The 13,395-nt window shown below is 30.8% G+C and overlaps 1 protein-coding gene across 2 annotated transcripts; it reads left to right on the top strand.

The window, feature by feature from the left end:
• Positions 1–5,464: 5,464 nt before the first annotated feature.
• On the top strand, positions 5,465–11,356 carry wupA (troponin wings up A). Of its 2 annotated transcripts, none has more exons than XM_089220520.1 (8): positions 5,465–5,617; positions 6,338–6,398; positions 6,496–6,624; positions 6,814–6,937; positions 8,484–8,584; positions 10,718–10,761; positions 10,869–11,010; positions 11,124–11,356. In XM_089220520.1, the coding sequence occupies exons 2-8, from the start codon at positions 6,384–6,386 to the stop codon at positions 11,190–11,192; spliced, it is 624 nt and encodes a 207-aa protein (XP_089076646.1). In that variant the 5' UTR covers positions 5,465–5,617; positions 6,338–6,383; the 3' UTR covers positions 11,193–11,356. The 2 variants fall into 2 exon arrangements, with proteins under 2 accessions (XP_089076646.1, XP_089076643.1); XM_089220517.1 differs by lacking the exon at positions 8,484–8,584 and adding an exon at positions 7,185–7,285 and having other exon boundaries at positions 5,468–5,617.
• Positions 11,357–13,395: the final 2,039 nt, after the last annotated feature.

Genomic DNA, 13,395 nt, shown 5'->3' with positions numbered 1-13,395 from the left:
AGAATTATCTAGTTGATTTAAAATAATTTGGTGTTACTTTAACAGCTACTGAAATTAAACCGAGATTGTAGGTACTAAAAGTAAATTGCAATTGAATTGGGAATTTCGAAAAGGGCCCATCTCGAATTTTTACCAAAATAAATTTTTTTGCATTTTTTTCATTTACACAATATATAGATCGATATTTTATGAGCAAAAATGGATCCGTTTTCTATTGTGTTGAAATAAACATCCTATTTTTAGAAAAATTTCGAAAAGGACACAAAATTAAAAAGACAATCAGTTTTTTTGAGTTTCCTAAAAAATTTTAATTTTCAGATATGAGCCCTTTTCGAAATTTCCAATTCAATTATAATAAATACAATAAGTTAAAACGACCACAAATGAACCTTAACGCAAAAACGATGTTAAAATGTATATAACATTATCGACACTTATTGTTGTTAAAATAACTACAGATATCTATGCGTACATTAACACGAACAATTTACTACTGTAGTCGTAGATTTATCCACCTTTATTCTGCAAATAGAATATTTTTTTTTTTGGTTCACCTCAATAACACATTACCACAGGTAACAATATAGTTCTAAATTTTATATCCGTTATTTAATATCTTTTAAAGTTTTAACCGTGGCACACAGGTGCCTAGGATTTTGGAACTTTCGTAAAATACGATTTTTTGTTTTTACCTCATATTGGTGCTTATGTCATCCCCCAAGTCAACAAATTTATAAGAGGGACCTCTTAAAATAATATATTTTTACATTTTTCAATATTTTTTTACTAGATTATAATATATAACGATTTAACTTCATTCGATGAAAAATAACTACGCTAAGCATTCAATAACTGTAATATAAGTATACACTCAAACAATTTAGCTTTTTATTAAAAAATTAATTTTAATAACTATAAATCAGTATAATAATATATTCAATTCATTATTTCAACTACCTATATTATACACGTCTATACAAGTTATCGCGTACCGATTGAAAAACCTATTTTTTTTATCAATCATCGCACTAACTATCGACAAATCAAATGCAATTTTTTGCGATTCAATCACTGCAGATCACAAAAATCCTTATTTTGTTCCCCTAAATCAACTTTCTGGAACACTGTGCCTCGTATAGGATGTCAATCAGTAACGAAATATTTATACCTACTTATGAATTTTTTTTTTTTACATAACCTTACCCGTAGGCGCCCGCAGGGGGGGCAAGCTGGGGCATTTTTCCCCCCTGACTTTTTCAAAATATTTTTTTCAATTGAATTTGAATGTTTTAAGATAAATTACTTTATACTAAACAACAAATTTAAAGTATAAAATAAGCAGTAATATAATAAAATATAATATATTGTATACGAGCATAATAAAAAAGTTTATTATTTTAAAACACCTTGTAAAATTATAATATTTATCCTCAAATCCTAACATTGCCCGCCCCCCTAGAAAAATTTCTGCGGGCGCCTATGACCTTACCTAATAATTAGTGACAATGTTAAACGATATTACAGTTTGCAGCATAATACATTTTTATCTTTTTGTGGTAATAATTAAGAAAAAATTAGATTGTTCAATTTTGGAGGAGGGGGGAGGTGTCAAAATTTGATGCATTAATCACCGATGAATCTAACACTGTCTGCTATCACCTATTATATTATTATTATTATTATTATTATTATATATACCGATGACAACGACGACGACGTGACGGTACGGTGACACTGGTGGAGAAATGAGCCAGGAAATAGTCGGCCGATTCGTGACACGTTTGGCCTCTAAAAGACGTCATTGTAGGTACAATATTGTATATACCTAATGTAATATGCGCCTATATTTATGATACTATACACGATCCTTGACCCATATAAATAACAAATCGATCACTGTGGATCGTCTTCGTTCGTTGTCATATTTTATATTATTATTGTTATTATACTATTACATGTTTACAATTTTACATAGTATTATTTACACATCAAAAACAAAGTTGGCTGTATATAATGCATTTAACGCGATAGTGCTGATATAATGGAGGACTGAGAGTAAAGAGAATTGGCTCTGTGCAAACGGGTAGCCTGTTTAAATTAATATTTATTTTTTTCCACAAACAAACTGCAGCTATACTCATTGCATGAGGTAGAAAATATAATTTTAAAATGTTTTCAAAATGCATGGAATGCACTTTGTAAATACGACGTTTATAATTTTATTATTATATAGGCACTTGTTTTATTTTCATGTAAAATATAATATACTTATTACTTAATAACAATTATAATTTATAATATTAAATTCATTTTCACGATTATTTATAATTGCTTATTTTATTGTATATTATATTTATATTATTAACAAAAAAATAAAAATAAATAAATAAACAAAAAAAATGGTAAATTGTACTATAGGTGTTGTGTGGATCATTTTAATGAAGGTGTTAAATTGTATCATCGTATGCAAAAAAAAAACTATTCCGAACAAAGATGGTCTGTTGACCTATATTATAATAATATTTTAAAATTACAAAATAATAATTGAAATTGTCATTTTTAGTTTAAATATCAAATTTCATTCAAAATTGAATTTGAAATATCTATTTAAAAAACTATGTTCATATAATGTTATAAATAATATAATATAATATTTTTTTTTTTTTTTTGGTTACAGCATGAACTAGATATAATAATAGGTACTTATGAGAAACCTTACTTTAAATTTTAATTCTTATAGCTATACAAATTTTGAATTTTAAATTCTTAACAATATAAATTTCATATTTTATACACTCGATTATTTAGTCGACATTTTATTATTATTATTATTTTTATCATTTATATTTACATAGTTATGCAATAGGTAAATAAATTGGATGATATTTATTGGCGTGAAGAAGACGTCGACCATTGACGACACCCCATATGAAAGTATTTAGGGAGAAGTAGGGTCTATACATCAGTTTCTTTTAAGGTGCCGGGCGGTGAATTAACCTGAAATTGCTTAGACAAGAAGTGAGTGATAATAGGATTTGAGGTGAGAACTGAAAGTTGTCTGCTTTTTTTTATAGGTGAACGTATTAAGATTATTGAAGATTGTAATGCAAATGTCTTTATGAAGCGAGTCACTGGTGATGTACCAGAGAGAACCTGATAATAATCGTAGATTATCGACAACATGTTATCAATGGCAAAATGTAACGAGTAGTTTAATGATATTGATCCAACAAAGTTAGCCGATAATTGGCAAAAATATTGGCCATGCAACTTGAAAAGATAATTATTACGTATTCTATATTATAATATATTATGGTATGTAGACATGTAGTCAGAACTCAGAATCGTGGTAGGGGTTTTATAATATTTGTGCGTATTTCAAATAAAATGCTTAAGAAATAGATCATTTTCGTCGTGATTAAGGAAACATGGATCTAAAAATTTAAATTTGTATATTTTGCAATTACTTAGATTATTCTGTATTAGATCTTAGCTATTCTGTATTTTTTTAAATATTTTTAAATTTGGGCCCATTTTTTATTTTTTTATCAAAACTTGTTATATTTTATGAAACTACATTTTAATATTCATAGTTTTTGGTTATGTTCTAATTTTAAAAGTAGATAATATACATTTGATAACGTAAAACTAAACCAACTACACACGGACTCGCTGAGTGGCGAGTGAGTATCATTAATATTAAATCTATTTTATCAATTGATTTAATAATCATTATTTCGTATTATTTGGTGCTGCATTCAAACTTTTGTTATATGCTATATCTGTTGACAATTTGCCCTTTTTTGTCATATTCGATTTTGATTATTGTCTAACCTTCGAGCGTATTATTGTATACACTTATTATTATTGTATTAAACTACACTAGTTTTGTTTTGGATCGAACATTTAGTTATTATTTGCAATTATCTATGTTATATAACTTTGTTTTAAAATTTCGATTTTTACTATTTTTTGTGGTTTTACTATACATATTTATTTGAATGCATATTTAGTGATATTTAAAGTAATATAGTATTATTATAGCACATATATTTATGCAATTTCAAGTGCTATAAAATCACTACTTTAGAAGTATACAAGATTTAACTGCAAGGCTGGGCAAGTTAATGATTTTTTTTAACTCAGTTAAGTTAAGTTAAATTAAAATCTAAATCAAGTTAATCGTTAAAAGTTAATTCAAAATGTTCTATCAATTGAATTAAGTTAAGAGTTAACCAAAATTTAATATTAACTTTTTAACTCAAATTAAGTTTAAAAAAGTTTCTTGTTTTCTTATAGGTAAAATTAAAATAATTGGTACCTAAAATTGTTCATGTCATTAGACCAAAGAACTATTACTATTTTATGTGTGCAAAAGCTTACAGTACACATTTTGTTAGTATACTTATAACCTTATAAAATGTGTACCTACCAGCAATTTGTATTCCTACAATAGTTCACAAAATTAAATTAAATTAACTTAACTTGTTTAAAAGTAAAATTAACTCAAGTTAATTAAAAGTTAATTCGAAAGCTCCTTAAGTTATTAATTAAGTTAATAAACATAAAAAAAAATAACTTATTTACTTAAAAAGTTGAATTAACTTAACTTTTTAACTTAACTTTAACTTATTAACGCGTTAATGCCCAGCCTTGGATTTAAGTATATTACGGTAATATATACTTAACAAACTAACAGTATAATTTATGTTAAAAACTTATGGTAGATAAATAGTCGATCATGATGTCATGTTTTCGCTTTGTTTTTCATTTCAAAAATGATCATTGACTGTAGTATTGTGCACCTACACTGCATGACAAAAGATGTACCTATAATATCTGTGAAATAGTAATAAATTATCTAAATTTTTTGTTGAAAACAAATTAACGAACCTCCATTTGTATCTAGAGTTATAGTAGGTATCATTATACACAAAAGAGAAAGAAAAATTAAAACGTATATTTATGGATACAAAACACCTACTAGATATAACCAACGAATATTTTCAAAAGATACTATTTATATAAAATATGTATCTAACATAATATAATATTATATTATAATAACTTAGCAGGTTACCCTAGTTACGACCCATAACTGGGTATTATATTATGTTGTAATATCTTCAGAACTCGTTTACAATAATAATAATAGTAATAATAATAATAATAATAATAACTTACGAACGGGCCCGAAGTAATCTCGCGCGACTCGGCGCGATAGTCAATATAACGCCGCCGTCTAAAAATAGATCGGGGCGTCGCGCCCGCTAGTCGCGAATGGCGACGAAAACGTACGACGCCGTTCGTAAGTTTTCTTGTGCTTGTGCTCGTACGGGTCACACACACACACACATACTTTAACATATTATTGTGTATTAAAGATATACGTGCATGTGTGTGCATGTGTGTGCGTGCACCGAGCGGCTGCTGGCCGCGTCCGGCTAAAAGTAAAAGCTTGGCGCTATAAATAAACGACGAATCTTTCGACCAATCGCGAGGCGTGTTATGTGTCAAGTGTAACTCGCTTGTCTTCCTATGCGAAACAGTGACGAGTCCTGTTCAATCCGGTGAAGTCCTGCGAAGTCAGCTGCCGCGCCCGTCCTCCAGAGCTCAGGTTGGACATTTATTTTTCTCGTTATTATTGCGGTTGTCAATATTATATCATACTATCATATTATTATTTTCTCTTCGTCGTAGCTGTAAAATATTACAACATTATTACTACGATTTAATTATTTTAACATTTGTTTTTTCCATTTTATCCGTTCGTACCAACAATATATTATTGTTCTATATAGGTACTTTTACCTTCGTATAAATAATATTTTCATTTATTATAAAAGACACCGTAAATTTAAAACACCCCCGACGAAACTAAGTATAATATAATATAATATTACTATAATTTATTATCATATGTTTCACATAAATTATTATGTTATATAACGTTGCCTCGCCCAGAGGAATTTAAATACGCGCAATTATTATCATATGCGTATATTATATAATAACATAATATTGATATTATGATATTATGACAGTGTTGGCAGTCGTCGTGAGAACTTAACACTTTTGTTAACTTGCTGTAAAATATCCCAACGGCATAGCAAGTCGAAATGATATTTGTTCACGAAAATCGCACTCCGGCGGCGGTGTATTTTAACGATCCCCGCTCCCGCCGCCGCATCCGCCGCCGAATACGTCATCGCGACTATTATTTATGTATTTTTAATTTTTAATTTTATATTAATGTATTAATCGCACGACCGCGGTGCAAACAATATTATTGTACGTTCGCAACATTAACGCCGGTGTTTTATTGTAATGATTTCAGATTATTTTTATCCATTTGAAAATCACAACAAAACAACCCGTCAACCATGGCCGACGATGAAGTGAGTCCGGGCCCACGTCCGGCCCGTTTTTGGTATTCCCCCCCCCCCCCCCCCCCGCAAAACCCTAATATTTCTGTTTTTCGCTTGTCCTCCGCAGGCTAAGAAGGCGAAACAGGCGGAAATCGACCGCAAGAGGGCCGAAGTGCGCAAGCGCATGGAAGAGGCATCCAAGGCCAAAAAGGCCAAGAAGGGTTTCATGACCCCGGACAGAAAGAAGAAACTCCGTGTGAGTATGCGCCAATAATAATATTATGATATAATTATTGTATACTATGCAATTATATAGCTGCAAATATTGCACTTTCGCGGAGTATATATGTATATACATTGATGCGGGAATTAATAAATTATTTTTTTATTTTATACTGTCTCGCTAATGTATATTTTGTCTGTCCCGATCGCGTGTGCTGTGCAGCTGTTGTTAAGAAAAAAGGCCGCCGAAGAGTTGAAGAAAGAACAAGAACGCAAAGCCGCCGAACGGAGACGGATCATCGAAGAGCGGTGCGGACAACCGAAAAACATCGACGACGCCGGCGAAGGTAAACGGTTACATTTTTTTTTTTTTTAATGAAATAAGGCGTTGAAAAATAGCTCTCGGACGGGCAAATCTCACGAGACTTTCTGGCGACGGGCCGACGTACCTATACCGCCGTCGTTATAATATTCGTATATAATATATTATATTGTGTTCGGCCTGTTCGGGACAAGAACGGACGGACAAGTACATCCTGAATATTGTTGTCGTAACTACTGTTTTTTTATTCTGTTCGATTCCTATCGATATAGATACGATCAAACGGGTGATCAAAGAGTATTACGACAGGATCACGAAATTAGAAGATCAAAAGTTCGACTTGGAATACGTCGTGAAAAAGAAAGATTTCGAGGTTAGATGACGGTCCTGTTCGGTCGTTTTACCGCTTGACTATAAACAATACGCACAATATTATTATTATTATTACTATCGTTTAATACAATTTTTTGTGCAACGCGGTGGCTTATATAATAAACGCTTTTCGAAATTTCGGGGAGCTTTTACGCCTCCATAGCTTTTGCACTTTTCGGACTGTTGTCGGCGACAGTAAATTATGACGTGATTTTTTCATTAGTTTTTATTCATATACGCTGTTTTCGGCTGCTTTGTAGTTGTTATCAGTGGCGTACGCCGGGGAAGGATTCTAGGGTTCTGACCCCCTCCCCCTGAAATTTCTTCCTCTTAGAAAAAAAATCTTATTTACCACCATCTTCGATACACAAAGTCGATCAATTGTTGGTAATTTTTATAATAGATATAAAATAAATTGTTGATTTATAATAAATTATATTTTTTATTATATAATAAATTATATAAAAACTGCAGTTTAGCATAAAATAATGTAAATCATTTGTCCATCTAAAACCCTGATCGAACTAAAATCTTGCGTACGCTACTGGGTTATTCTTATTATAATACTAATAATTTGTCAGTCTTGCGCACATCAACCCATATTATATTGGTCGTCTCGATTTGCTTTTGGCTTGACGTCAACAAGTCTTTCCGAACGCAAAACTACACACAAGGGCATCATCATCTGCGGTTGACGTTTTTTATTTTGTGCACTCGCCGCGGGCCAACGTTAACACTAACGCTTTGATTAAAATAAAAACCGCACTCTGTATACCGTTGCCAAAACGGGGGCAGGCATGCAGTACGCACACGCAGCATATTATAAAAATAATAAAAAATAGTAATAACCATAATATTATATTGTACAACATGTACGGGGAGCGTTCAAATCGCATTATTCGAACGACCACGGCAGCGTAAAAATTCCGGATTTTCGGGGTTTGTTTTTGATGTCACTAGTGATGCGCGTAATGATTTATTTTGCTGTTGATTTCTGTACCTACCAATGATTATGACCCTCCGCAGACACCGGAAATCGTAAGACGAACTTCATCGATGTTCGTAGACAATCGAATTCTGCAGCAGTCCCCCTACGACGTCATAAAACGCGCCCGACTGATACGACATAATTATATTCGTCCAAATCGCGGTATTCGTTTTGCTTTTCTATTTTACTATCTTACAGTATTGATGTTTAGAGGAGCTTGCGGAAATCTGCGAAGAACTATGGAAACGGGTTTACACCATAGAGGGCATAAAATTCGACTTGGAAAGAGATATCAGGATGAAAGTGTTCGAGGTAATAATTCGTAAAACACCCGTCACCCGCACGGCATGTACTACTTATATAGCGACGATCACGTCGTCAGAATATTTTTTTAATCAAAATTTCCAATTCCACAACAATAACCATATCTCCAAATCGCACGATAATGTTAACAAAATTTTTATTTTTTAAATTGTTGGTATTTTTTACTATTTCCTTTTTTATTTTAATATCAAAATTTACGTTAGCTATTCTTAAAATAGTGTCAATATTGATGGTCAACATTTAACTAGTACTAAATTGACATAACAGCAGTAGGACACTCTGTGCTCGTTTTCGATCTATTATACATTTATCCAATACGCTACAAGTTATAATGATTTCGATACAACTTTAACAGACGACCGAATAGGGAAATATGTCATTTTTCAAAAACTTTATTCCTACGATATGTATTACCTACTAACAGTGGCGTATTTTGGGGGGTGTCCTCCGTGTCTTGACACCCCCCGACATTTAAAAAAAAGTCCTAATATATTGGACATTAGTGTTGTGATTTATTTTATAGTATACTATTTTTATCAAATGTAAAACTTCTTGTCAATTTCTAACATATTAATTTGTTAAAAAATTAATTCAATGTCTTTTTACATTAGTAAATAATACTAAAAATTTTTTTTGTGAGGTTCAATAAATGTTGACACCCCCCGAGACATCATCCAAAATACACCACTGCCTACTAAATTGTTCATATTTTCCGATCATAATAGTATTATATTGTGTTATACGCAATTAGATCAGTAGTTCTCAATATTTGCAACTCAAGAAATTTACCCAATTTTTCATGTGACCTTTTTGAAAACAATGTTCAATGTGTGGTACCCACTCTTCAACCCATTTCTTCACTTTTTCAATTGCCATGACTATATAGTATATACTGAAACTATTTCTCTTCGCTTATTTATTATTTTTTACTCATATTACCTATTTATATTAATAATATTTTTTGTGACTAAAGTTTTTAGTGACCTACACAAAAATTATTATTGACCTCGAGATTGATAACCACTGTGCCAAAGCTCCGGCAGTGCAGACCATTTAAGTCTGAATTTGAACCACACGTGTGGTGTGTTGACCATTCGTCCCAATGAGCGATGCTCAATAATAATTACAATATTATGTGAAAATTTTTTACATTGGATTCGTCATATTATTATAACACAAATAGTCAATAATAATAATAATAATAATAGGTAGGAGAGTTTTATGAACCGAAAAGCGCGCAATGTTTGAACCATATACGCCCTAACAAAGCAATTAACTCGGAGAGTAATATAATAATAATACCGATTTTATTTAATCATACACACTCGAATAATATGGTTTAATTAAATTAAGCTTCATTGTGTATGGCGCTCGCCTGCGGTACGCCGGCAGAGATCAAATAGGTCTCGTCCGTATTTTATAAATATGTTTTTGTCAGAAGTATAACGAAATTATTTCGTCAGTAGGTCAAACATAAAACAAAGACTACAATACAACGATAACGATAATCATAATATCGACGTTGCATGTGTTTTTTATTTCTCGAGCGCCAGAAATTCGCTATATATTGACAAATAATTTTAGGTCTAAAAATAAACGAGCTTGTATTACTGCTCGGTGCAGCAGTTTAATTATAATATTATATTTTTGACCCGATAACCTGAGATAATAGTATTGTACTGACAAAAACATTCACATCTGCATTATTGTGTACAATAATTCCTCATAATAATATTTCGGCTGAGATTACGGCTCGTGTCCTAGCCGATTGAAGAAATACAAAAAACAAATAAATAATTTGTGTAATAAAATGTGTTTACAATATATTTAAAGAAAAATATGTTTGTGGTGATTTCAATGCCTACCTAGTACCTAGTAGATAACAATACTTAGCAAATAACAATAAAATTTGAAACTCCCACCGCCTAACGGTGATAACCATTTTTGTTTGAAATTTCAACCGTTTAACATAGTAATATATTCCACTTGCAGCATTATTTTGCTACGTGAAATTAATCAGATTTTTTGCGAAAAAAAAATATATATTTATTAACAATGACTAAAACATTATCCGACGAATGAATGCTATCCGATTTTTAAACGATGTTTTTGATATTTTAGATCAGCGAATTGAACAGTCAAGTCAATGACTTACGAGGCAAATTGTGAGTATAAAATATACACTGAAAAAATACCTGCAGTGTTCGAGTGAACGTTATTATATTTTGTTCATGCAATTTTTTTAAATTTTTTTATTTTATTTTTTTTTCAGCGTCAAACCAACATTGAAGAAGGTTTCCAAATACGAAAACAAATTCGCAAAACTCCAAAAGAAAGCGGCGGAGTTCAACTTCAGAAACCAACTGAAAGTAGTGAAGAAAAAAGAGTTCACCTTGGAAGAAGAAGACAAAGAAGTACGTAATAATAATATTATTTTGTTGATGTTGTTAAATAATATTGTGTTAGGTAAACAGACCATTTATCATATATTATTTTTAAACAATATTTCTTATTTTTTTTGTAACAGAAAAAACCCGATTGGTCCAAAAAAGGAGACGAAAAGAAGGTAAAGGAAGAAGTGGAATACGAGGCATAATTACCTCGAACGAAGTTTATCATTGTATTTCCAATGAATTGCATATTTTTACCCAGTTTTATTTATTTTCATTATTCTATGTTCTTTCAACACCAGCATGTAATTGTTATAACCAAAATATTTGTTGTCAAATATGACAGATCATAAATGTCTCATTAAAGTTATTTTGTGTACAAGTTTATTAACAAACCTGAAAAAATCAACCTGTGTCGTTCAACCTTTTTATGAAAGAAAAATCACATTGCACACAAAACCCCTTTCAATTTGTAACATTAATTCACAAAAATTATATTTTATACCTACCTAACGCCTACCCATTTCGGAGTTCAAAGACTCAAACGACGGGAGGGGTTTTTTTTACATAATTCTCGACATTTTTATTGTTGTAATTATTATTTAATAATTTTACCACCAATTTGAAATATGTTTAATACGGTTGAAGTGGTGTACGAAAAAAACCCTAAATTAATGGACCCCTTTTGACATTTCCGTCATATAGTGTTCATCCAAGAACGTTTTTCCGGTTTACAAATAATAAAATTATTTTAACAATAACATATTATAATGTGTAGCTGTCCAAACAGTTTTGTTGCGGGAAAATCTAATTTCATCATCATCAACAGCCTACATAATATACGTCGTGCATGAATCAACACAATTTTAATCCCACGCCAGCCCCTCCTTTGCCTCCTTTTTATGATTATATTTTATACAATATTTTCGACGTTTACCGTTCATGTGAGGATCCTTTCAATACTTTATTATGTGTTACCCTTTTTTCTACAACACGCATGTAAGTTCATTAATATAACAATTTTATACTACACAAATGGATGGCAATTCGAAATTGGCGTCGCAGGTAAATCGAATAGATATTTATTTTTTTAACATAATACTATATTATATCTATTTAACGTAGATAAACTATGGAGGTGCGTGTTGGAGGGAGGACAAATTATTTTTAACATGTTCACTGCTGAGAAATATGTACAAACGTGATATTAATATTGTTGAGTAGAAATAAACGGGGAAAAAAAGAGTGGTCTGTGATGGGACAGCTAAAAACACACAAATAAAATATAACAGAAATTCTATATAGGTTACAAAACAATAATATTCATTACGGTCGGTAATGTAGACACGTTTAATGAAAAACAGGATTTTGAAACTCACCTGAAATCTGCAGCTGATTGTGTGGCAAAAATATGATGAATTATAACAATATCGTAATGGTCGGGCAGAAAAAGAAAAAAGCTAGGAAGAGTGTAGTGCAGCAGATATTAGGATTTAAGGTGAGCTGGGTAAAAGTCGTGTGAAAAAAATCGAAAAGTGATGGTAGTATACGTAGGTATACTATATATACAATATTATACATATATTTCTATATTATATTATTATAGACAGTTCGCTTATTCTATACACTGATGGCACGAAGCCAGAATTTTCTTTTCTCCTCATAAGTGTTTCCAATTCCCTGTGCTTACGTCGTCGTCGTAAAGGAAAAAGAAAGGAAATCGAAAAAATGTGTGTCAGAGTAATTTTTCGGATATGTGTGGTGATGGCGGGGACCAGACGCTGCCGAGGAAGTGTAGTTTTTGTTTTTTCAGGTCAACGACGTCCGATTATTTATTTTAAGTAATAAATATTATTTATTTATAAAAGCACATCATCATTGTTCTGTCTCCATCCGTATAGTCGTGATAAAAAAAATTAAAAATATGCTTAACGTGTAAAATATAATTTGTCAAAAAAAAAAAAAAAAACGGATATTTTTGATATTTCTCGGGTATTTTTAACAATATTATAATAATTAATGAATATTATACGCAAAAACGTGACACTTTTCAAAACCATATTATTTTCAATTATCTAACTATAATACTTATCATAAAATATATTTACTATATTGACGATAATTATAATCTTAAATTGCGGATTTTCATGTAGATATATTGTTATTTTCTTTTGACATTTTTAAATTTTTGTCTTTACAAAATAAAATAGTTTAAACTGTTATAAGCATATTTAATGGTTATTGTGTGTTTGTGCTATTTTGACAAATTTCAATAAAATATATTGCATGTTGATTATTGCAGCTAACTTTTTTTTTTAAGATATAAAATAATATTTCGTCAAGAGGAAAATTTAAAAATAATTTTTTTGGCATCTAAATATTAATTGGAAATAATTTAATTTAATTAAT

The sequence above is a fragment of the Diuraphis noxia genome, unplaced genomic scaffold, assembly GCF_037042655.1.
Source record: "Diuraphis noxia isolate RWA-SAM2 unplaced genomic scaffold, SU_Dnox_SAM2 contig0001, whole genome shotgun sequence".
NCBI classification, from domain to species: domain Eukaryota; kingdom Metazoa; phylum Arthropoda; class Insecta; order Hemiptera; family Aphididae; genus Diuraphis; species Diuraphis noxia.
Note: the sequence above shows the minus strand (reverse complement) of the source record. Positions and strands in the feature narration are given on the sequence as shown.

Bases quoted from the DNA above. Each gene is read 5' to 3' on its own strand.
- wupA (XM_089220520.1), top strand. The intron at 6,625-6,813 runs GTGAGTATGCGC...TGTGCTGTGCAG, and splicing joins ACAGAAAGAAGAAACTCCGT to CTGTTGTTAAGAAAAAAGGC. The intron at 6,938-8,483 runs GTAAACGGTTAC...ATTGATGTTTAG, and splicing joins CATCGACGACGCCGGCGAAG to AGGAGCTTGCGGAAATCTGC.